Below are 23,503 nucleotides of genomic sequence, written 5' to 3' on the forward strand. Positions count from 1 at the left end.
TCCGAAATTGACTGGAATTGAAATGTAATTGAAATGGAATTGACTGGTACTTAAATGGAATTGAAAGGAAATTGACTGGAATTGAAATGGAATTGACTGGAATTGAAATGGAATTGAAAGGAAATTGAATTGACTGGAATTGAAATGGAATTGAAAGGAAATTGAATTGACTGGAATTGAAATGGAATTGAAAGGAAATTGACTGGATGAAATGGAATTGAAATGGAATTGACATGGAATTGACTGGAATTGACATGGAATTGACATGGAATTGACATGGAATTGACATGGAATTGAAATGGAATTGAAATGGAATTGACTGGAATTGAAATGGAATTGACTGGAATTGAAATGGAATTGACCCCAGCTCTGTTGCGGTTACACATCATGTGTTCTACCAGACTGGTCTCAGAACATATTTTATATTTTACTCAAATCCGTGCCACTCCAATAGAACATCTCCTTTTTGGCATATGTAAATCCAGGGACACTCAAATGAGTATGATATGTTACGTTGGTATGACAGTAGGGTACTTAAGGCAGAGCAAACGTTTAGCAAGCCAAAGAATACAATCTAATCACAGACAACTTTAGCATTTTAGCAGCTTTGCAGCTACTTACTACTTTTTAGGGACTTTGCAACTACTTAGCATGCAAGCTAACCCTTCCCCTAACCCTTTAATCTAACTCCTAACCTTAACTCCTAACCTAATGTAGCACATCATACTGAAGCAGTTGAGTGTGATATATCATACTGAAGCAGTTGAGTGTGATATATCATACTGAAGCAGTTGAGTGTGATATATCAAACTAAAGCAGTTGAGTGTGATATATCATACTATAGCAGTTGAGTGTGATATATCATACTAAAGCAGTTGAGTGTGATATATCGTATCGTAAGCAGTTGAGTGTGATATATCAAACTAAAGCAGTTGAGTGTGATATATCATACTGAAGCAGTTGAGTGTGATATATCAAACTAAAGCAGTTGAGTGTGATATGTCATACTGAAGCAGTTGAGTGTGATATATCATACTGAAGCAGTTGAGTGTGATATATCATACTGAAGCAGTTGAGTGTGATATATCAAACTAAAGCAGTTGAGTGTGATATATCATACTATAGCAGTTGAGTGTGATATATCGTATCGTAAGCAGTTGAGTGTGATATATCAAACTAAAGCAGTTGAGTGTGATATATCATACTGAAGCAGTTGAGTGTGATATATCGTATCGTAAGCAGTTGAGTGTGATATATCAAACTAAAGCAGTTGAGTGTGATATGTCATACTGAAGCAGTTGAGTGTGATATATCAAACTAAAGCAGTTGAGTGTGATATATCGTAAGCAGTTGAGTGTGATATGTCATACTGAAGCAGTTGAGTGTGATATATCAAACTAAAGCAGTTGAGTGTGATATATCATACTGAAGCAGTTGAGTGTGATATATCATACTGAAGCAGTTGAGTGTGATATATCAAACTAAAGCAGTTGAGTGTGATATGTCATACTGAAGCAGTTGAGTGTGATATATTATACTAAATCAGTTGAGTGTGATATATCATACTGAAGCAGTCGAGTGTGATATATCATACTGAAGCAGTTGAGTGTGATATATCGTAAGCAGTTGAGTGTGATATATCATACTAAAACAGTTGAGTGTGATATATCGTATCGTAAGCAGTTGAGTATGATATATCATACTAAAGCAGTTGAGTGTGATATATCGTATCGTAAGCAGTTGAGTGTGATATATCAAACTAAAGCAGTTCAGTGTGATATATCATACTAAAGCAGTTGAGTGTGATATATCAAACTAAAGCAGTTGAGTGTGATATATCATACTAAAGCAGTTGAGTGTGATATATCATACTAAAGCAGTTGAGTGTGATATATCGTATCGTAAGCAGTTGAGTGTGATATATCAAACTAAAGCAGTTCAGTGTGATATATCACACTAAAGCAATCGAGTGTGATATATCATACTAAAGCAGTTGAGTGTGATATATCGTAAGCAGTTGAGTGTGATATATCATACTATAGCAGTTGAGTGTGATATATCGTATCGTAAGCAGTTGAGTGTGATATATCAAACTAAAGCAGTTGAGTGTGATATATCATACTGAAGCAGTTGAGTGTGATATATCAAACTAAAGCAGTCGACTGTGATAAATCATACTAAACAATACTGGTGCGATCAAGACGTAGGATACGTCCTACAATTAATATTATATTGTACGACCGCTATTACGTTGGTAAGCCAATGTAATGTAATCTAATGTAAAGTAACATATCATACTAAATGGAGTGGCATGGCTACATTTGCTCTGAGACCAGGTTTCAGCGGTCTACACCATGAGGCGAGAGCCAGGGATGTAGTGAGACTCTTTCCAGATGTTTGTCTCTCCACAGTTCTCTGTCTTCCTCTTGCACTGGTAACAGCGGCGGTACTGCTCACACTGGTCAATCAGCAGACTGCTCCCAGACCTGTCATAGACATCAGAGATCAACGTCAGAATGTGGTCAATCAATCAGCAGACTGCTCCCAGACCTGTCATAGACATCAGAGATCAACGTCAGAATGTGGTCAATCAATCAGCAGACTGCTCCCAGACCTGTCATAGACATCATAGATCAACGTCAGAATGTGGTCAATCCATCAGCAGACTGCTCCCAGACCTGTCATAGACATCAAATCAAATCAAATTTATTTATATAGCCCTTCATACATCAGCTGATATCTCAAAGTGCTGTACAGAAACCCAGCCTAAAACCCCAAACAGCAAGCAATGCAGGTGTAGAAGCACGGTGGCTAGGAAAAACTCCCTAGAAAGGCCAAAACCTAGGAAGAAACCTAGAGAGGAACCAGGCTATGTGGGGTGGCCAGTCCTCTTCTGGCTGTGCCGGGTGGAGATTATAACAGAACATGGCCAAGATGTTCAAATGTTCATAAATGACCAGCATGGTCGAATAATAATAAGAGATCAACGTCAGAATGTGGTCAATCAATCAGCAGACTGCTCCCAGACCTGTCATAGACATCAGAGATCAACGACAGAATGTGATGGTACAGATAGCAGACGTCAACTATCATGACAGTGATCGACTCAATCAGCCGGTCCCAAATCACTACCTTTTTCTCCTTCTTGACCCTAACCCCTGATGCTAGCATGTCTGAAGGGTGTGTATAAACAGTGTAGTGGTGTATCTGAAGGGTATGGATAGGTATAAACAGTGTAGTGGTAGATCTGAAGGGTCTGGATAGGTATAAACAGTGTAGTGGTAGATCTGAAGGGTCTGGATAGGTATAAACAGTGTAGTGGTGGATATGAAGGGTCTGGATAGGTATAAACAGTGTAGTGGTAGATATGAAGGGTATGGATAGGTATAAACAGTGTAGTGGTGTATCTGAAGGGTCTGGATAGGTATAAACAGTGTAGTGGTAGATCTGAAGGGTCTGGATAGGTATAAACAGTGTAGTGGTAGATCTGAAGGGTCTGGATAGGTATAAACAGTGTAGTGGTAGATCTGAAGGGTCTGGATAGGTATAAACAGTGTAGTGGTGTATCTGAAGGGTCTGGATAGGTATAAACAGTGTAGTGGGAAAGATTCCATCATATTGTTTCCATCTTACAGATCTGTAAACATAGAAGGGTTAGGGCCAATCCAGGTTGTGATTTGAGTACATTACTTGATGAATTCCTTCTCCTCTCTGTCTCGGTGGCGTTTCAGGTCGGCGCTGCGTCTCCAGGTGTCCTCCAACGAGGCCCTCAGGTTACGCAGCTTCTCAAAGCGGTTGATGTGGTCGTTTATCAGTCTGCCAGGAGAGAGTGAGAGGAAAATATAGAAACAGAACATATAGACAAGACATCTCATATAAAATGGCCTTTAACCTTGAACCATTCCATATACCATTTTTCTGCATTTTCTCTCATTTTATTCACTCACTTTCTGAATTTCAAGTAGAGAATTTCACCCTCCCCTCTCCCCTGTCTCTCCATGACTCCCTATCGCTCCCTGTCCACCACCTCTCCCCCCCCCCTGCCTTCCCCCTTCCACTCACTCCTTCCTGTTCCTGTTGAGCATCTCTCTCTCGTTCTTCTGTTTGGTGCTGCGGTTAAGGAGCAGCTCCTTTCTCTTGTTATTAGCCGTGGTCAGCTGTTCCTGGTAGACCTTCTCCGCCCGCTGCTTCTGCTCTGACAGCCCAGCAGGGGTACAGTCCAGCTGGCCAAACACAGGGCCGTCCGAGTCGGGCAGGCGCGCTGGGAGGCCCGAGCCCTGGTACTCCACCTGGTAGATACGTTAATTAAATAACATCCATTAGATTTGTGGAGCATCAAGATTTTTCTACTCAACCTGGGTGAAGATTACAATCACAGAGGAGCTCACAACTACTGGAAACTCATCTGTCATCTAATAGTACTGGACTCTCTCAACTATGACTTCCTGTTCTCGGTTAAAGAAGAGCCATTTGATTGGCAGAGCATGAAGATCACCAGTGTGCTGAGATTGTTTTCTACTCAACCGGGACTAAACATAGACACCACAGAGGAGCTGGACTACTGTTCAACCTGGACTAGACATAGACACCACAGAGGAGCTGGAATACTGTTCAACCTGGACTAGACATAGACACCACAGAGGAGCTAGACTACTGTTCAACCTGGACTAGACATAGACACCACAGAGGAGCTGGACTACTGTTCAACCTGGACTAGACAGACACCACGGAGGAGCTAGACTACTGTTCAACCTGGACTAGACATAGACACCACAGAGGAGCTGGACTACTGTTCAACCTGGACTAGACATAGACACCACAGAGGAGCTGGACTACTGTTCAACCTGGACTAGACATAGACACCACAGAGGAGCTGGACTACTGTTCAACCTGGACTAGACATAGACACCACAGAGGAGCTGGACTACTGTTCAACCTGGACTAGACATAGACACCACAGAGGAGCTGGACTACTGTTCAACCTGGACTAGACATAGACACCACAGAGGAGCTGGACTACTGTTCAACCTGGACTAGACAGACACCACAGAGGAGCTGGACTACTGTTCAACCTGGACTAGACATAGACACCACAGAGGAGCTGGACTACTGTTCAACCTGGACTAGACATAGACACCACAGAGGAGCTGGACTACTGTTCAACCTGGACTAGACATAGACACCACAGAGGAGCTGGACTACTGTTCAACCTGGACTAGACATAGACACCACAGAGGAGCTGGACTACTGTTCAACCTGGACTAGACATAGACACCACAGAGGAGCTGGACTACTGTTCAACCTGGACTAGACAGACACCACAGAGGAGCTGGACTACTGTTCAACCTGGACTAGACATAGACACCACAGAGGAGCTGGACTACTGTTCAACCTGGACTAGACATAGACACCACAGAGGAGCTGGACTACTGTTCAACCTGGACTAGACATAGACACCACAGAGGAGCTGGACTACTGTTCAACCTGGACTAGACATAGACACCACAGAGGAGCTGGAATACTGTTCAACCTGGACTAGACATAAACACCACAGAGGAGCTGGACTACTGTTCAACCTGGACTAGACATAGACACCACAGAGGAGCTGGACTACTGTTCAACCTGGACTAGACATAGACACCACAGAGGAGCTGGACTAATGTTCAACCTGGACTAGACATAGACACCACAGAGGAGCTGGACTACTGTTCAACCTGGACTAGACATAGACACCACAGAGGAGCTGGACTACTGTTCAACCTGGACTAGACATAGACACCACAGAGGAGCTGGACTACTGTTCAACCTGGACTAGACATAGACACCACAGAGGAGCTGGACTACTGTTCAACCTGGACTAGACATAGACACCACAGAGGAGCTGGACTACTGTTCAACCTGGACTAGACATAGACACCACAGAGGAGCTGGACTACTGTTCAACCTGGACTAGACATAGACACCACAGAGGAGCTGGACTACTGTTCAACCTGGACTAGACATAGACACCACAGAAGAGCTGGACTACTGTTCAACCTGGACTAGACATAGACACCACAGAAGAGCTGGACTACTGTTCTATTCCCTCATCTACTGCATTTCCTTCCTCAACTGTTCTTCTCTAAGTACTTCAAGTCTGGCTCAACTGTTCTTCTTTACCATACATTTTTCCTCCTCTTCCTCCCCATTTCTCCTTCCTCTTTCCTTCCCTTCTTTATCTTAAACCTCTCCTCTCCTCTCCTCTCCTCTCCTCTCCTCTCCTCTCCTCTCCTCTCCTCTCCTCTCCTCTCCTCTCCTCTCCTCTCCTCTCCTCTCCTCTCCTCTCCTCTCCTCTCCTCCCTCTCCTCTCCTCCCCTCTCCTCCCCTCCCTCCCCTCCCCTCCCCTCCCCTCCCCTCCCCTCTCCTCTCCTCTCCTCTCCTCCCCTCCCCTCCCCTCCCCTCCCCTCCCCTCCCCTCCCCTCCCCTCCCCTCTCCTCTCCTCTCCTCTCCCCCCTCTCCTCTCCTCTCCTCTCCTCTCCTCTCCTCTCCTACTCCTCTCCTCTCCTCTCCTCTCCGTAGAGACTTGTCTATATTATGTTTCCTGCCTGCTCTGAGTCGTCTCCTGCTGGTGTCTGTCCCTGGATGGGCGGGAACATCACTCTCCTATCTCCCTTGGCCTTCTGCTTGCCCTTCTCTGTTTCCACCTGTACATCAAGACAGGTGGTCAGGTAAACATCAATCTGTAGTGGTCCCCTCTGCCTTGCTCAGCCTTAACCTGTGCAGCACACCTGGGAGTTCAGTTATCCAATCCACAGCCTTTTTATCAACATAATAAATATCCCTCCACTTCAACATGCACTTGTGTAACACATGGTGGGAGGCATGTTTTTGGTAGGTCTGGTATGGTAGGTCTGGTCGGGTAGGTCTGGCCTGTAGGTAGGGTCTGGTAGGTATGGTCTGGTAGGTCTGGTCTGGTAGGTCTGGTGTGGTAGGTCTGGCCTGGTAGGTCTGGCCTGGTAGGTCTGGTCTGGTAGGTCTGGCCTGGTAGGTATGGCCTGGTAGGTATGGTCTGGTAGGTATGGCCTGGTAGGTATTGCCTGGTAGGTCTGGTCTGGTAGGTCTGGCCAGGTAGGTATGGTCTGGTAGGTCTGGCCAGGTAGGTAGGGTCTGGTAGGTCTGGTCTGGTAGGTATGGTAGGTCTGGTCTGGTAGGTATGGTCTGGTAGGGTCTGGTCTGGTAGGTCTGGTCTGGTAGGTATGGTCTGGTAGGTCTGGCCAGGTAGGTCTGGTCTGGAAGGTATGGTCTGGAAGGTATGGTCTGGACTCGTCTGGTAGGTCTGGCCAGGTAGGTATGGTCTGGTAGGTAGGGTCTGGTAGGTAGGGTCTGGTAAGTATGCTATATAATATATGGTAGGACAGACTCTTACCTGTGTATCCAGGGCTTTCTTGTAGCAGCTAGTGTTCTTCTGTCTCAGGTGGAGCTGCTGGGACTTTTGCAATGCGATTCTGAGACACACAAAAGCTATTCACACACTGTCGAAACTGAGCAACAGACTGTACAATGACCACAGCATTCTGTATGTACAGTAGAGACCACAGGCCTGTTGACATGGGTTCATGGCAGCAGGTGCACTTCCTCTTAGACAAACATATTGACGTGGTACCCTACTCCCTTTATAGTGCACTGAAGAGCCCTGGTCAAAACTAAGTAGTGCACTACCTAGGGAATGGGGTGCCATTTGGGACTCAGATGCATCACCTACTCCTGTGCCAGCTGGACCTGTTGTAGCAGGTCGATGAGCTCCTGGTCCTGCTGAGTCTGGCTGACCTGGCCCTTCCTCCACTCCGCCTGGGCCCGCAGATCCTGCATGTAGCCGCGCTGCTTATGGACCCTGGGAGGGGTGAGGGGACGGCCCCTGAAGATGTACGAACCCTGTGGGGGGAGAGGGGGAGGGGTTCAATATCATCACGACATCATTCATTGATAAGTTTAGACCATTGGCTAAGTGTTGCAATAGTAACGGTGCGTAGACCAATGCTAAATGCAGCAGCTGAAACGCCGTGGACCATTTGAACCCCTGAAGATCAGTGTGCTGATTGGACAAGGCCAGGGCTCACATGGAAGTGGGAGGAGCGAGCAACCTTCTTCGCCTTCATGGCTTCAGACACTGCCAGGTTGAACGCTGCCACCTTCTGGTTGTTCTCACGTATCTCCAGACGGTCCGCCTAACACACACACACACACACACACACACACACACACACACACACACACAGACATCACACACACAGACATCACACACACAGACATCACACACACACACACACACACACACACCACATCACAAATACACACACACCACACCACAAATACACACACACAACATCACAAATACACACACACCCCCACACCACATCACAAATACACCCCCCCCACACACACACACACCACCACGTCACAAATATACACACACCCCCATACCACATCACAAATACACACACACACACACACATCACAAATACACACACACACACACACACACACACACACACACACACCACATAAAAAATACACATACATACCACCACACCACAAATACACACAGGCTCAGTGTCACCTCGCTACTGAGTTTAATCTGACTACTGAGCTGAATGTGACTACTGAGTTTAATCTGACTACCGAGTTTAATCTGACTACCGAGTTTAATCTGACTACCGAGTTTAATCTGACTGCTGAGTTTAATCTGACTGCTGAGGTTAATCTGACTACCGAGTTTAATCTGACTACTGAGTTTAATCTGACTACTGAGTTTAATCTGACTACCGAGTTTAATCTGACTACCGAGTTTAATCTGACTACTGAGTTTAATCTGACTACCGAGTTTAATCTGACTACTGAGTTTAATCTGACTACTGAGTTTAATCTGACTACCGAGTTTAATCTGACTACTGAGTTTAATGTGACTCCAGCACTAAAACAGAAGTACTAATGCAGACTCTCCCCCTGGCTTTCAGTCTAGTAGTATTCTGTCTATTCATCACTCCAAGACAAAGAGTAAAAGACAACAGGGAACATGTTCCTCATCTCATCATCAGAGTGGTGTTGGCCTCACCTGCTCCCTCTGTAGGTAGTACTGGTCTCTGCGCTGCTCGTTGAACTGTAACACCCTCTCCTCCTCCTGCTGTTCCGTCAGCCTCTCCTCTGCCAGGTAGTGGGGGATGTTACGCTGGGCCCGCTGCATGCACAGGTAACACAACTCCTATAGGGAAGGATAGGTGATGTTATATACACAGGTAACACAACTCCTATAGGGAAGGATAGGTGATGTTATATGTACAGGTAACACCTCCTATAGGGAAACACACAGTTATTGATTGATTGATTGATACCACTCATACACACCCACAAAAGCAGAGTTTCCAGCACACACACACACCTGTCCAGCCCTGTTGTGGTTGACACAGGGCATGTCCAGGTGAGAGTCCCCCCTCTTCACCTTCCCCTCCTTCAGAGCAGCGCCCTCCAGTGGTAGGATAGACACTGTGGACCTACAGGACAGCAGGTTGGAAACAGATAGCAGTCCTAGGTTATCTTTCAGCTCAGGGGCTATTCAACCACAGTCCTGGGTTATCTTTCAGCTCAGGGGCTATTCAACCACAGTCCTGGGTTATCTTTCAGCTCAGGGGCTATTCAACCACAGTCCTGGGTTATCTTTCAGCTCAGGGGCTATTCAACCACAGTCCTGGGTTATCTTTCAGCTCAGGGGCTATTCAACCACAGTCCTGGGTTATCTTTCAGCTCAGGGGCTATTCAACCACAGTCCTGGGTTATCTTTCAGCTCAGGGGCTATTCAACCACAGTCCTGGGAGACCAAAATACATCTGGTTATGTACTCCAAATGGCACCCTATTCCCATAGTGCACTTCGTTTGACCAAACAAACACACACCACATCACAAATACACACACACATCACCGCGTCACTTTCTCCTGCACAGCCGGAGCCAAGTGATAATTGAAGGCTTCCAATAGGGTGTCATTTGGGACGCAGACAGTGTCTGTATGGACGGAGGACCGTCCAGAGGGGTCTAGTTTCAGAATCCAGGGCCACGGGACCGCTGTGGGGGGTACAGGGCAGGCTAAACCTCAGGGAACACTGTCTGAATGATCAGGTGGTGACAGGTGAGGAACTGTCCCACACAGGGAGAGCTGCATCATTCATGGAGCCACTACCCCAGGACAGGACAGTAACACAAGTACCCTCTCCTAAACTCCCACAGATTGCCCAAGGGTGTGTTCCAATAATATAATAACAACTTGTTCACTACTTCCCATAAATCTAAAAGCATTGAATTGGAGGCATGGGGCTACTGGGAGATCCCACCATATTTCTTATACCAGTAATTTCCTTTCAAATCAGTGAAGTGAACAAGTACACACTTTGGGAGGAAGGAGAGATAATTGGGGCATAGCCTAGGTATTGGGTCTTCAGGTCTTAGCCACTGAATTTAACTTATTACTGGGTCAGAGAGCTAACGCAAGTCTTTAGGTCGTAGTCAAGGCTACAAGGCCGACAACAGCTGGGGTTAGCAGTGAGGCCGACAACAGCTGGGGTTAGCAGTGAGGCCGACAATAGCTGGTGTTAGCAGTGAGGCCGACAATAGCTGGGGTTAGCAGTGAGGCAGACAATAGCTGGGGTTAGCAGTGAGGCCGACAATAGCTGGGGTTAGCAGTGAGGCAGACAATAGCTGGGGTTAGCAGTGAGGCCGACAATAGCTGAGGTTAGCAGTGAGGCCGACAATAGCTGGGGTTAACAGTGTTAGCCGACAACAGCTGGGGTTAGCAGTGTTAGCCGACAACAGCTGGGGTTAGCAGTGTTAGCCGACAACAGCTGGGGTTAGCAGTGAGGCAGACAACAGCTGGGGTTAGCAGTGAGGCCGACAACAGCTGGGTTTAGCAGTGAGGCCGACAGTACCTGTCAGTGTTGGTCTCCGCTGGAGGTCTGGGCTCCAGGTCATCAGTGAGACTGATCCCGTTGACCTTGGCTGGGTGCAGGGTGTGTCTGGATCTGGACTGCGGAGTCCCCAGGGATTCTGGGTAAACATGGTAACATAACTACAGGTGAGAAAGACTCGGCAGATGAAGAGACATACATGTTCTGGGATACGCCCAAGTCTAGATAATGTTGTATTAGCTTCCCTTTCTCTCCAACACTGGGTTATCAAGGTTAAGTGAGCCCAACACATCTCTCTCACCACCATATCTCTCACCAGAGACGTTACACCCATTAAAACCCCTCAATCTGATCGAGATATTCACTGAGTTAATCCAAATCAATTGAATATAGTCATCATTTGAATATGGTCATCAGTTGAATATAGTCATCAGTTGAATATGGTCATCAGTTGAATATAGTCATCAGTTGAATATGGTCATCAGTTGAATATGGTCATCAGTTGAATATGGTCATCAGTTGAATATGGTCATCAGTTGAATATGGTCATCAATTGAATATAGTCATCAGTTGAATATAGTCATCAGTTGAATATGGTCATCAGTTGAATATAGTCATCAGTTGAATATGGTCATCAGTTGAATATAGTCATCAGTTGAATATGGTCATCAATTGAATATAGTCATCAGTTGAATATAGTCATCAGTTGAATATGGCCATAAAAACCCTTGTTTTTAGAGGACTAGATTACACCACTGTCTCTCCCTCACCTCTATTCTTCTCCTTCCTGTCTGAGTCTGTCTGGACCTGGGCCAGGGCCTCTTCTCCCCAGTCCTTCCCCCCCTGTTCGGAAGAGATCCTGGGGAGGATGATGGTGTTGCTGGTCCCTGTTATGCTGGATCTCTCAAACAGGACAGAGTTGCTGGTGCCAGGTCTCTGGGATAGAGAGTGGAGTAGGGGGATTGTCATCAACACAAATACAAATGCACTTGTACAATCATACACACCTGCTCACTCTCTCTCTGTCTGTCTCTCTCACACACACACACACACACACACACACACACACACACACACACACACACACACACACACACACACACACACACACACACACACACACCCTACCCAACCCAACCCTCATACACTACCCCCATCCCCCACACACACACACACACTACCCCCATCCCCCACACACACATACTGTACACACACACTACCCCCATCCCCCACACACACATACTGTACACACACACACACCCAACCCAACCCCCATACACACACTACCTACATGACATATCTAATCCACCCTACTGACATTGGAGAGCGCCAAGAGCAGCTTCCCGCTGCCGTCCAAGGCGGTGACAAAGTCGTGGTAGAACTTCATCTTGACTTTGCTCTGGCAGAACAACAGCTCTCCGATGGCGTGGAAGGTGAAGAGGACTGAGCGTCCGGCGGCCACGGCTCTCAGCAACACCAGCAGAGTCTCTCTCACACAGCCCTCCACCACGTGACGCTCAAACGGGCTCTCCACAGACAGGGCTGTGAAGTTGAGCTGGACCAGTGGCACGTCCCCTGCTGTGATGACAGATGGATTACACACATTCCTAGTGTTGGTGTACTGGTCTCCTGTGATGATTAACCAGCTTGTCTGAGACCTGAAGACTTAGTTATCCAGGTTAAAGCTATAGGCTTTAGCTCAGCAGTCGTGTATATCCAACCTGGGTTGGATAAGATTCAGCCACACCAAGATGGCTCTCTCTATCCCATTCCCAACATGCTCTCCACAGACAGAGATGGCTCTCTCTATCCCACCACCAACATGCTCTCCACAGACAGAGATGGCTCTCTCTATCCCACCCCCAACATGCTCTACACAGACAGACATATTAACACACCAAGATGGCTCTCTCTAACCCACCCCCAACATGCTCTCCACAGACAGAGATGGCTCTCTCTATCCCACCACCAACATGCTCTACACAGACAGACATATTAACACACCAAGATGGCTCTCTCTATCCCACCACCAACATGCTCTCCACAGACAGAGATGGCTCTCTCTATCGCATTCCCAACATGCTCTCCACAGACAGAGATGGCTCTCTCTATCCCACCCCCAACATGCTCTCCATAGACAGGGCTGGGAAGTCGAGCTGGACCAGTGGCACATCCCCTGCAGTGACGACGGACGGACAGACGGGTGGCACAGGCACACGCATAGAAATACAACGACTAGAACGGACATGTCATCGTGTTGCTCCTGCTAAAAAGCAACACTTGGATTTAGACACACAGCTGTGCACTGGGTTTTCTCATTCATTCTCTTTCATCATACTGTTTCTATGGGACACATTGCTGGTATCAGTGTAACATAGTGTTTCTATGGGACACATTGCTGGTATCAGTGTAACATAGTGTTTCTATGGGACACATTGCTGGTATCAGTGTAACATAGTGTTTCTATGGGACACATTGCTGGTATCAGTGTAACATAATGGAAGAGGGTTGATTAATCATCTTTCCTGGCACCTGAAGAATTGTACTAGTTCCCCAAGCTACTGCCCAGGCTTTAGCTCAGCGGGCTATCAGCACAATTTTGTATAGCGCACAGACACACAACTCAGGCTTGATATCTGCGATCGTTCACATAAATGCGCCAGCGTTAACAGAAGATGTCTCATGTGTGTGTGTGTCTGTGTGTGTGTGTGTCTGTCTGTGTGCGTGTGTGTGTTCTTGGCCCATCGCCACTCACCTGCAGACAGCGGTTTGACCTGCTTCAGGCCGTGTGACTGGGACAGCTTCTCAGAGAGCAGGAAGATGGGTCGCTGGATCAAAACAAACTTGTTGCCTACGTCCAGCTTCTGCTGAGAGAAGGTGAAGGATCCCAGGCCTGCAATGTAGACCCCCTGGACAGACAGACAGGCAGGCAGGCAGGCAGGCAGACAGACAGACAGACAGACAGGCAGGCAGGCAGACAGACAGACAGACAGACAGACAGACAGACAGACAGACAGACAGACAGACAGACAGACAGACAGACAGACAGACAGACAGACAGACAGACAGACAGACAGACAGACAGACAGACAGACAGACAGGCAGACAGGCAGACAGACAGACAGACAGGTAGACAGGCAGACAGGCAGACAGGCAGACAGACAGACAGACAGACAGACAGACAGACAGACAGACAGACAGACAGGCAGGCAGACAGGCAGGCAGGCAGACAGACAGACAGACAGACAGACAGACAGACAGACAGACAGACAGACAGACAGACAGACAGACAGACAGACAGACAGACAGACAGACAGATAGATAGACACAACAAGTTGTCAACCAGTTCTCCTAGAACTGATGATGAACACGCATTTCGCTACACTCGCATTAACATCTGCTAACCATGTGTATGTAACAAATACAATTTGATTTGATTTGATTTGAATATAGCTGAAAGACATCCTGAGTATTTATGCCTCTACTATTTATGATATGTCATATTTAATTCCCTAATGTCTCCTAACTTTCCTCAAAGCTAAAAGATTTCTTCATCTCACTGAAAATTGGGCAATAAAATAGTTGCCAGCTTCAAATCTGTTACATGCAAAATAATAATAGAATTTATATTCATACACAGACCAAAAAAGGTCAAGTTAAATTAAATGAATTCCAATTAAAATACAACAGCTGGTTTTATTGGCTGACTGGCATCGCTCAGAGAGCAGCAGCCTGCGCCCTTTTCTCTCACTTGTAGAAAGCAGAGAGCAGCAGCCTGCGCCCTTTTCTCTCACTTGTAGAAAGCAGAGAGCAGCAGCCTGCGCCCTTTTCTCTCACTTGTAGAAAGCAGAGAACAGCAGCCTGCGCCCTTTTCTCTCACTTGTAGAAAGCAGAGAGCAGCAGCCTGCGCCCTTTTCTCTCCCTTGTAGAAAGCAGAGAGCAGCAGCCTGCGCCCTTTTCTCTCACTTGTAGAAAGCAGAGAGCAGCAGCCTGCACCCTTTTCTCTCACTTGTAGAAAGCAGAGAGCAGCAGCCTGCGCCCTTTTCTCTCACTTGTAGAAAGCAGAGAGCAGCAGCCTGCGCCCTTTTCTCTCACTTGTAGAAAGCAGAGAACAGCAGCCTGCGCCCTTTTCTCTCACTTGTAGAAAGCAGAGAGCAGCAGCCTGCGCCCTTTTCTCTCCCTTGTAGAAAGCAGAGAGCAGCAGCCTGCGCCCTTTTCTCTCACTTGTAGAAAGCAGAGAGCAGCAGCCTGCACCCTTTTCTCTCACTTGTAGAAAGCAGAGAGCAGCAGCCTGCGCCCTTTTCTCTCACTTGTAGAAAGCAGAGAGCAGCAGCCTGCGACCTTTTCTCTCACTTGTAGAAAGCAGAGAGCAGCAGCCTGCGCCCTTTTCTCTCACTTGTAGAAAGCAGAGAGCAGCAGCCTGCGCCCTTTTCTCTCACTTGTAGAAAGCAGAGAGCAGCAGCCTGCACCCTTTTCTCTCACTTGTAGAAAGCAGAGAGCAGCAGCCTGCGCCCTTTTCTCTCACTTGTAGAAAGCAGAGAGCAGCAGCCTGCGCCCTTTTCTCTCACTTGTAGAAAGCAGAGAACAGCAGCCTGCGCCCTTTTCTCTCACTTGTAGAAAGCAGAGAGCAGCAGCCTGCGCCCTTTTCTCTCACTTGTAGAAAGCAGAGAGCAGCAGCCTGCGCCCTTTTCTCTCACTTGTAGAAAGCAGAGAACAGCAGCCTGCGCCCTTTTCTCTCACTTGTAGAAAGCAGAGAGCAGCAGCCTGCGCCCTTTTCTCTCACTTGTAGAAAGCAGAGAGCAGCAGCCTGCGCCCTTTTCTCTCACTTGTAGAAAGCAGAGAGCAGCAGCCTGCACCCTTTTCTCTCACTTGTAGAAAGCAGAGAGCAGCAGCCTGCGCCCTTTTCTCTCACTTGTAGAAAGCAGAGAGCAGCAGCCTGCGCCCTTTTCTCTCACTTGTAGAAAGCAGAGAACAGCAGCCTGCGCCCTTTTCTCTCACTTGTAGAAAGCAGAGAGCAGCAGCCTGCGCCCTTTTCTCTCACTTGTAGAAAGCAGAGAGCAGCAGCCTGCGCCCTTTTCTCTCACTTGTAGAAAGCAGAGAGCAGCAGCCTGCGCCCTTTTCTCTCACTTGTAGAAAGCAGAGAGCAGCAGCCTGCGCCCTTTTCTCTCACTTGTAGAAAGCAGAGAGCAGCAGCCTGCGCCCTTTTCTCTCACTTGTAGAAAGCAGAGAACAGCAGCCTGCGCCCTTTTCTCTCACTTGTAGAAAGCAGAGAGCAGCAGCCTGCGCCCTTTTCTCTCACTTGTAGAAAGCAGAGAGCAGCAGCCTGCGCCCTTTTCTCTCACTTGTAGAAAGCCGAGAGCAGCAGCCTGCGCCCTTTTCTCTCACTTGTAGAAAGCAGAGAGCAGCAGCCTGCGCCCTTTTCTCTCACTTGTAGAAAGCAGAGAGCAGCAGCCTGCGCCCTTTTCTCTCACTTGTAGAAAGCAGAGAGCAGCAGCCTGCGCCCTTTTCTCTCACTTGTAGAAAGCAGAGAGCAGCAGCCTGCGCCCTTTTCTCTCACTTGTAGAAAGCAGAGAACAGCAGCCTGCGCCCTTTTCTCTCACTTGTAGAAAGCAGAGAGCAGCAGCCTGCGCCCTTTTCTCTCCCTTGTAGAAAGCCGAGAGCAGAGACGGTGCCAGTTTGCCAGTCAGACGGTTAGTCAGCGCGCCGATTGTTTTGTTTGATGTCGGCATTTTGAACTCCGCCTTGTAAACCTTGTTGTAATCTGATAGCCAGGGGTTGATTGAATTGAAATGTGAGGGAGCCCTCGTTTTTGGTGACCATTCGAAATAAAAAAGCTATTTTATTGCTCTTAAAATATAGGCTGTGATAGCTGTAGGCCTAATTGATATTTGTATTAATTTGCCCCATAGGATAGAAGACAAAATGGCGCCGGAAGAAATGGCAGCAGTTTTACAGGCGCCCAACCAACCAATTTTGTACATAATGTTTCTGCAACCGTATCTTACAGCAATAAAGAGCTTCTGGATATCAGGACAGCGATCACTCACCTCAGATTAGACAAAGAGCTTCTGGATATCAGGACAGCGATCACTCACCTCAGATTAGACAAAGAGCTTCTGGATATCAGGACAGCGATCACTCACCTCAGATTAGACAAAGAGCTTCTGGATATCAGAACAGCGATCACTCACCTCGGATTAGACACAGAGCTTCTGGATATCAGGACAGCGATCACTCACCTCAGATTAGACAAAGAGCTTCTGGATATCAGGACAGCGATCACTCACCTCAGATTAGACAAAGAGCTTCTGGATATCAGGACAGCGATCACTCACCTCGGATTAGACACAGAGCTTCTGGATATCAGGACAGCGATCACTCACCTCAGATTAGACACAGAGCTTCTGGATATCAGGACAGCGATCACTCACCTCAGATTAGACACAGAGCTTCTGGATATCAGGACAGAGATCCTGAGACCTGATCCCTACCTGTAGTCTACCTGATCCCTACCTGTAGCCTACCTGATCCCTACCTGTAGCCTACCTGTAGCCCACCTGATCCCTACCTGTAGTCCACCTGATCCCTACCTGTAGCCTATCTGATCCCTACCTGTAGCCCACCTGATCCCTACCTGTAGCCCACCTGATCCCTACCTGTAGCCCACCTGATCCCTACCTGTAGCCTACCTGATCCCTACCTGTAGCCTACCTGATCCCTACCTGTAGCCTACCTGATCCCTACCTGTAGCCTACCTGATCCCTACCTGTAGCCTACCTGATCCCTACCTGATCCCTACCTGTAGCCTACCTGATCCCTACCTGTAGCCTACCTCATCCCTACCTGTAGCCCACCTGATCCCTACCTGTAGCCCACCTGATCCCTACCTGTAGCCTACCTGATCCCTACCTGTAGCCCATCTGATCCCTACCTGTAGCCCACCTGATCCCTACCTGTAGCCCACCTGATCCCTACCTGTAGCCTACCTGATCCCTACCTGTAGCCTATCTGATCCCTACCTGTAGCCCACCTGATCCCTACCTGTAGCCCACCTGATCCCTACCTGTAGCCTACCTGATCCCTACCTGTAGCCCACCTGATCCCTACCTGTAGCCCACCTGATCCCTACCTGTAGCCCACCTGATCCCTACCTGTAGCCCACCTGATCCCTACCTGTAGCCTATCTGATCCCTACCTGTAGCCCACCTGATCCCTACCTGTAGCCCACCTGATCCCTACCTGTAGCCTATCTGATCCCTACCTGTAGCCCACCTGATCCCTACCTGTAGCCCACCTGATCCCTACCTGTAGCCTACCTGATCCCTACCTGTAGCCCACCTGATCCCTACCTGTAGCCCACCTGATCCCTACCTGTAGCCCACCTGCCTCTGGAATAAATAACCATGCATTTCCATCTTTCACTCTATCGGTCTTGCTTGTCCATCTTCCTCAGTTAAAATTAGATATTTTTACAGATCTATCTTGCTGGCAAAACGTAATTAAACATGACTAAGTTATTTAGCTATAGTGTGGAATGTAATAATAGATAATAACCACACAGATAATCCACCTGCGAAGGTAACGTAACACCAGGGAAGTGTTGCAATCCATATTCTCTGAGCCACATCGTTTGTTGATACAATGCTTCAATATTCGCAGAATGTTTCCCTTCCACGGAGATGAAAGGAAACGCACAAATGAACTGGCGCGCACATGAGGATCATCTCTGAATGAAGCACGCGAGACAATGACACTGTCATGGTACACTGTAGTCTTACGAGCCGCTCGACAAGAGTGGCTTCATACAGCCAATAGCAGGGGAGTCTGCAACCTTTTCATGTGGAGTGACAATTTACAATTCATCCTACCATTTCTATCTGTGTACCAGTTATGATTTCCATATACGCATTGTAGGATACCTAACTGTGCCCAAAACATTTCTAACTGGCCACAAACTAAATAATTATATACAGTGCATTCAGAAGGTATTCAGACCCGTTGACTTATTCCACATTATGTTACGTTACAGCCTAATTCTAAAATGTACACAAAATACCCCATAACGACAAAGCAAAAACAGGTTTAAAAAATAAAACTGAAATATTACATTTACATAAATATTCAGACCCTTTACTCAGTACTTTGTTGAAGCACCTTTGGCAGCAATTACAGCCTCAAGCCTTCCTGGGTATGACACTACAAGCTTGGCCCACCTGTATTTGGGGAGTTTCTCCCATTCTTCTCTGCAGATCCTCTCAAGCTCTGTCAGGCTGGATGGGAAGCATCGCTGGACAACTATTTTCAGGTCTATCCAGAGATTTTTAGATCGGGTTCAAGTCTGGTCTCTGGCTGGGCCTCTCAAGGACATGCAGACACTTGTCCCGAAGCCACTCCTGCATTCTCTTGGCTGTGTGCTTAGGGTCGTTGTCCTGTTGGAAGGTGAATCTTCGCCCCAGTCTGAAGTCCTGAGCGCTCTGGAGCAGGTTTTCATCAAGGTTCTTTCTGTACTTGTGTAGCCGATGTGAAACCGCTAGCTAGTTAGCGGTGCGCGCTAGTGGCATTTCAATCAGTGACGTCACTTGCTCTGAGACCTTGAAGTAGTGGTTCCCCTTGCTCCGCGGCTTTTGTGGAGCGATGGGTAACGATGCTTCGAGGGTGACTGTTGACGTGTGCATAGCGTCCCTGGTTCGCGCTCAGGTCGGGGCGAGGGGACGGATGTAAAGTCTATACTGTTACACTTGCTCCTTTCATCTTTCCCTCGATCCTGACTAGTCTCACAGTCCTTGCCGCTGAAAAACATACCCACAGCATGATGCTGCCACCACCATGCTTCACTGCAGGGATGGTGCCAGGCATCCTCCAGACGTGATGCTTGGCATTCAGGCCAAAGAGTTTCTCATGGTCTGAGAGTCCTTTAGGTGCCTTTTGGCAAACTCCAAGTGAGCTGTCATGTGCCTTTTACTGAGGAGTGGCTTTCATCTGGCCACTCTACCATAAAGGCCAGATTGGTGGAGTGTTGTAGAGATGGTTGTCCTTCTGGAAGTTTCTCCCATCTCCACAGAGGAACTCTGGAGCTCTGTCAGAGTGACCATTGGGTTCTTGGTCACCTCCCTGACCAAGGCCCTTCTCCCCCGATGGCTCAGTTTGGCCGGGCAACCAGTGATCTTGGGGACCTTCAAAGCTGCAGAAATGTTTTGTACTCTTCCCCAGATCTGTGCCTCAACACAATCCTGTCTCGGAGCTCTATGGACAATTCCTTCAACCTCATGGCTTGGTTTTTGCTCTGACACGCATTGTCAACTGTGGGACCTTATATAAACAGGTGTGTGTGCCTTTCCAAATCATGTCTAATCAATTTACCACAGGTGGACTCCAATCAAGATGTAGAAACATCTCAAGGAGGATCAATCGAAACAAGATGCATCTGAGCTCAATTTCGAGTCTCATAGCAAAGAGCCTGAATGCTTCTGTAAGGTATTTCTGTTTTTTATTTGTATTCATTTGTGGAAAAAAAACAACATTTATTTAAAAAAAACAAAATACATTTTAGATAAAGGCTGTAACGTAACAAAATGTGGAAAAAGGGGAAGGTGTCTAAATGCTTTCCGAATGCCCTGTAGCTGACTACTCGACAGAGGCACTATCCATTCAGCACCACGTTACGGAGCTCCACCCTATTCCTGTACCGAGGCGCTGTCCAATCAGAGGTGCTGAATCACGGGTGTGGTTTTAGCACCCTTTTCAAAAGTAGATTTTCCTTTTGTATTTCGTGATATTCGTCATTCTTTAGTCGAGGTTGTTTGTCTTCATTCGTCCTTGTCGATTGTAGACTATGCCTTTTATTTCAATGCATGTGTAGGATTTATCTGGCATCATTTGCATTCGCAGTCAGCTGTTTTATGCTCTGGTTACTCAAGCAATCAAAAGTCATTTTTACATCAGCAGATGTCACAAAGTGCTCATACAGAAACCCAGACTAAGAGCCCAAAGAGCAAGCAATGCAGATGTAGAAGCAAGGTGGCTAGGAAAAACTCTCTGGAAAGGCAGGAACATAGGAAGAAACCTAGAGAGGAACCAGGCTCTGAAGGGTGGCCAGTCCTCTTCTGGCTGTACTGGGTAGAGAGGAACCAGGCTCTGAGGGGTGGCCAGTCCTCTTCTGGCTGTACTGGGTAGAGAGGAACCAGGCTCTGAGGGGTGGCCAGTCCTCTTCTGGCTGTACTGGGTAGAGAGGAACCAGGCTCTGAAGGGTGGCCAGTCCTCTTCTGGCTGTACTGGGTAGAGAGGAACCAGGCTCTGAGGGGTGGCCAGTCCTCTTCTGGCTGTACTGGGTAGAGAGGAACCAGGCTCTGAGGGGTGGCCAGTCCTCTTCTGGCTGTACTGGGTAGAGAGGAACCAGGCTCTGAGGGGTGGCCAGTCCTCTTCTGGCTGTACTGGGTAGAGAGGAACCAGGCTCTGAGGGGTGGCCAGTCCTCTTCTGGCTGTACTGGGTAGAGAGGAACCAGGCTCTGAAGGGTGGCCAGTCCTCTTCTGGCTGTACTGGGTAGAGAGGAACCAGGCTCTGAGGGGTGGCCAGTCCTCTTCTGGCTGTGCCAGATGGAGATTATAAGAGTACATGGCCATTAAGGCCAGATCGTTTCACACTGATGCCAGCATTTGATGTCGGGCCTTGTTGTGACTTGATAGCCTGTATTATGCATCTATTTCATGGTCACTGTATGTACTGTTCCACAAGTAAATGAGTCAATTGATGACGAGGTTGAGTAGTGGTTGACATTGTAGCCAGTGGTGTAAAGTACTTAAGTACAAATACTTTAAAGTACAACTTAAGTCGTTTTTTGGGGTAGCTGTACTTTACTTTTCTATTTATATTTTTGACAACTTTTACTTCTAGTCCACTGCATTCTCAAAGAAAATAATGTACTTTTTACTCCATACATTTTCCCTCGACACCCAAAAGTACTCGTTATATTTCGAATGCTCACCAGGACAGAAAAATGGTACAATTCACACAGTTATCAACAGAACATCCCTGGTCATCCCTACTGCCTCTCATCTGGCGGACTCACTAAACACAAATGCTTCGTTTGTAAATTAAATCTGAGTTTTGGAGTTTGCCCGTCTGTCCGTGAAAAAAAAAAAAAGATAATGGTGGCATCTGGTTTGCTTAATATAAGGAATGGATAATGATTTATGCTTTTACTTTTGAAACGTAAGTTTATTTTTGCAATTACATTTACTTTTGATAATTACGTTTATTTAAAAGCAAATACTTTTAGACTTTTACTGGGTGACTTTCACTTTTACTTGAGTCGTTTTCTATTAAGGTATCTTTACTTTTACTACAGTATGACAATTGGGTACTTTTTCCACTACTGATTGTAGCCTACACGTGGTGATAATTAATGCCTGATGTCATTTTGTTTGATTTTGCTCTTCATCAAATAGCATTTTAGAGTTTTAAAATGGTGTAGAAATGGAATAAATGAACTTCAACCTCCTAAAACCTCCTCCTTTGCTATACCCTCGGTTCAGCTGAACTGACTGACCACTGACTATGGCAATATCGACTTTCTGAAGTGCTCTGACCTTTTGCAAGGTCATCTGTCGCTCCACGAAAGATGACACGTTCGACCAAACGCTATCAACGTCTGAAATAAAGGAGAACATTTTCAGAACAATTTTCAGAAAATAAAAATTGCTCATATAGCTAAATGCTTTAAAAAAATGACATGCACACATTGATTCTAAATTGTGCAAAGTTTGCAAACAAATGCGTATAGCCTATGTGTTTTTACGATGCGGCAAGCTGGGCTAGATCTTTTCAACTGTACAATATAATAGGCTAGAAAGTGTGTCCTGTCCTGACCGTTTTCTGAGAGCTGAGAGAGGGTAGGAAAGGACTTCCTCTCCGCCTCCGACACCACGGACAGCAAGTCGGTCATCATGACAATTAGAGCAAAATCTCTTTAAAAAAAGAATAAAAGAAACCCAGAGTTGTTTCAGCTCAATCCACGGACTTCCAGATTCAGCTCAATCCACGGACTTCCAGATTCAGCTCAATCCACGGACTTCCAGATTCGGCTCAATTCACCGATTTCCAGATTCTCCCCCGCCTTCCAGATTCTCCCCCGCTGATAGCCCATTACAGTGCGTCTCCTCCGGTGATAAATCTCGATGCGAAATGCACCCGGGCGCGCAACTCCAACACTGACCTTGTTGCTACGAGCGACGTCACAATAGCCACTTGCACCCCCCGCAGCGACAGGCGCTGGGGCCAAAATTTAGCCCTGCAGATTAGAAACTCAGTTTATTTTAACTTTAGCATGTCTTCTAAAAGCAAATAGGCCTGTATAATGACTTTAAGGATCCCCTCCGAGTTGAATCCAGATAGCTCATGTCATGAAAATTGTCACTGTATTTCTGAGACCGATTTAACCAAAAATGGTAGATGAGCAATTGTGCTCTTCCCTCTTGTGAAGCAATTTTCCCAGCTATATCTGCTGAAACGTAATAAAGACTTAAATGTGCGTCATTCAGCAGGCTTTTGAAGTAAAGTGTAAACGAGCACATT

At 46.9% G+C, this 23,503-nt stretch overlaps 1 protein-coding gene across 1 annotated transcript; it reads right to left on the reverse strand.

The window, feature by feature from the left end:
- Positions 1 to 1,479: 1,479 nt before the first annotated feature.
- Positions 1,480 to 23,136, reverse strand: LOC109882719 (coiled-coil domain-containing protein 81). Its single transcript, XM_031816460.1, has 14 exons — positions 22,799 to 23,136; positions 22,519 to 22,580; positions 13,688 to 13,841; positions 12,251 to 12,510; positions 11,703 to 11,868; positions 10,954 to 11,071; positions 9,416 to 9,527; positions 9,092 to 9,238; positions 8,097 to 8,204; positions 7,742 to 7,911; positions 7,406 to 7,484; positions 4,063 to 4,289; positions 3,691 to 3,816; positions 1,480 to 2,486 (listed from the first exon to the last, which is right to left on the reverse strand). Exons 1-14 carry the CDS (start codon positions 22,875 to 22,877, stop codon positions 2,348 to 2,350), a joined length of 1,947 nt encoding a protein of 648 aa, XP_031672320.1. The 5' UTR covers positions 22,878 to 23,136; the 3' UTR covers positions 1,480 to 2,347.
- Between the last annotated feature and the right edge of the window lie 367 nt (positions 23,137 to 23,503).

This window comes from Oncorhynchus kisutch, unplaced genomic scaffold (genome assembly GCF_002021735.2).
Source record: "Oncorhynchus kisutch isolate 150728-3 unplaced genomic scaffold, Okis_V2 scaffold800, whole genome shotgun sequence".
Lineage (NCBI taxonomy): Eukaryota > Metazoa > Chordata > Actinopteri > Salmoniformes > Salmonidae > Oncorhynchus > Oncorhynchus kisutch.

What these genes read in the sequence shown, in the direction of transcription:
- LOC109882719 (XM_031816460.1), bottom strand. Translation starts at nt 22,877, where the DNA reads ATGATGACCGACTTGCTGTCCGTGGTGTCGGAGGCGGAGAGGAAGTCC. An exon ending in CTCGCTCCTCCCACTTCCAT is followed by an intron (nt 7,912 to 8,096) that starts GTGAGCCCTGGC and finishes CTCCCCCCACAG; the next exon opens with GGTTCGTACATCTTCAGGGG. An exon ending in AGAAAGCCCTGGATACACAG is followed by an intron (nt 4,290 to 7,405) that starts GTAAGAGTCTGT and finishes CGTATCTACCAG; the next exon opens with GTGGAGTACCAGGGCTCGGG.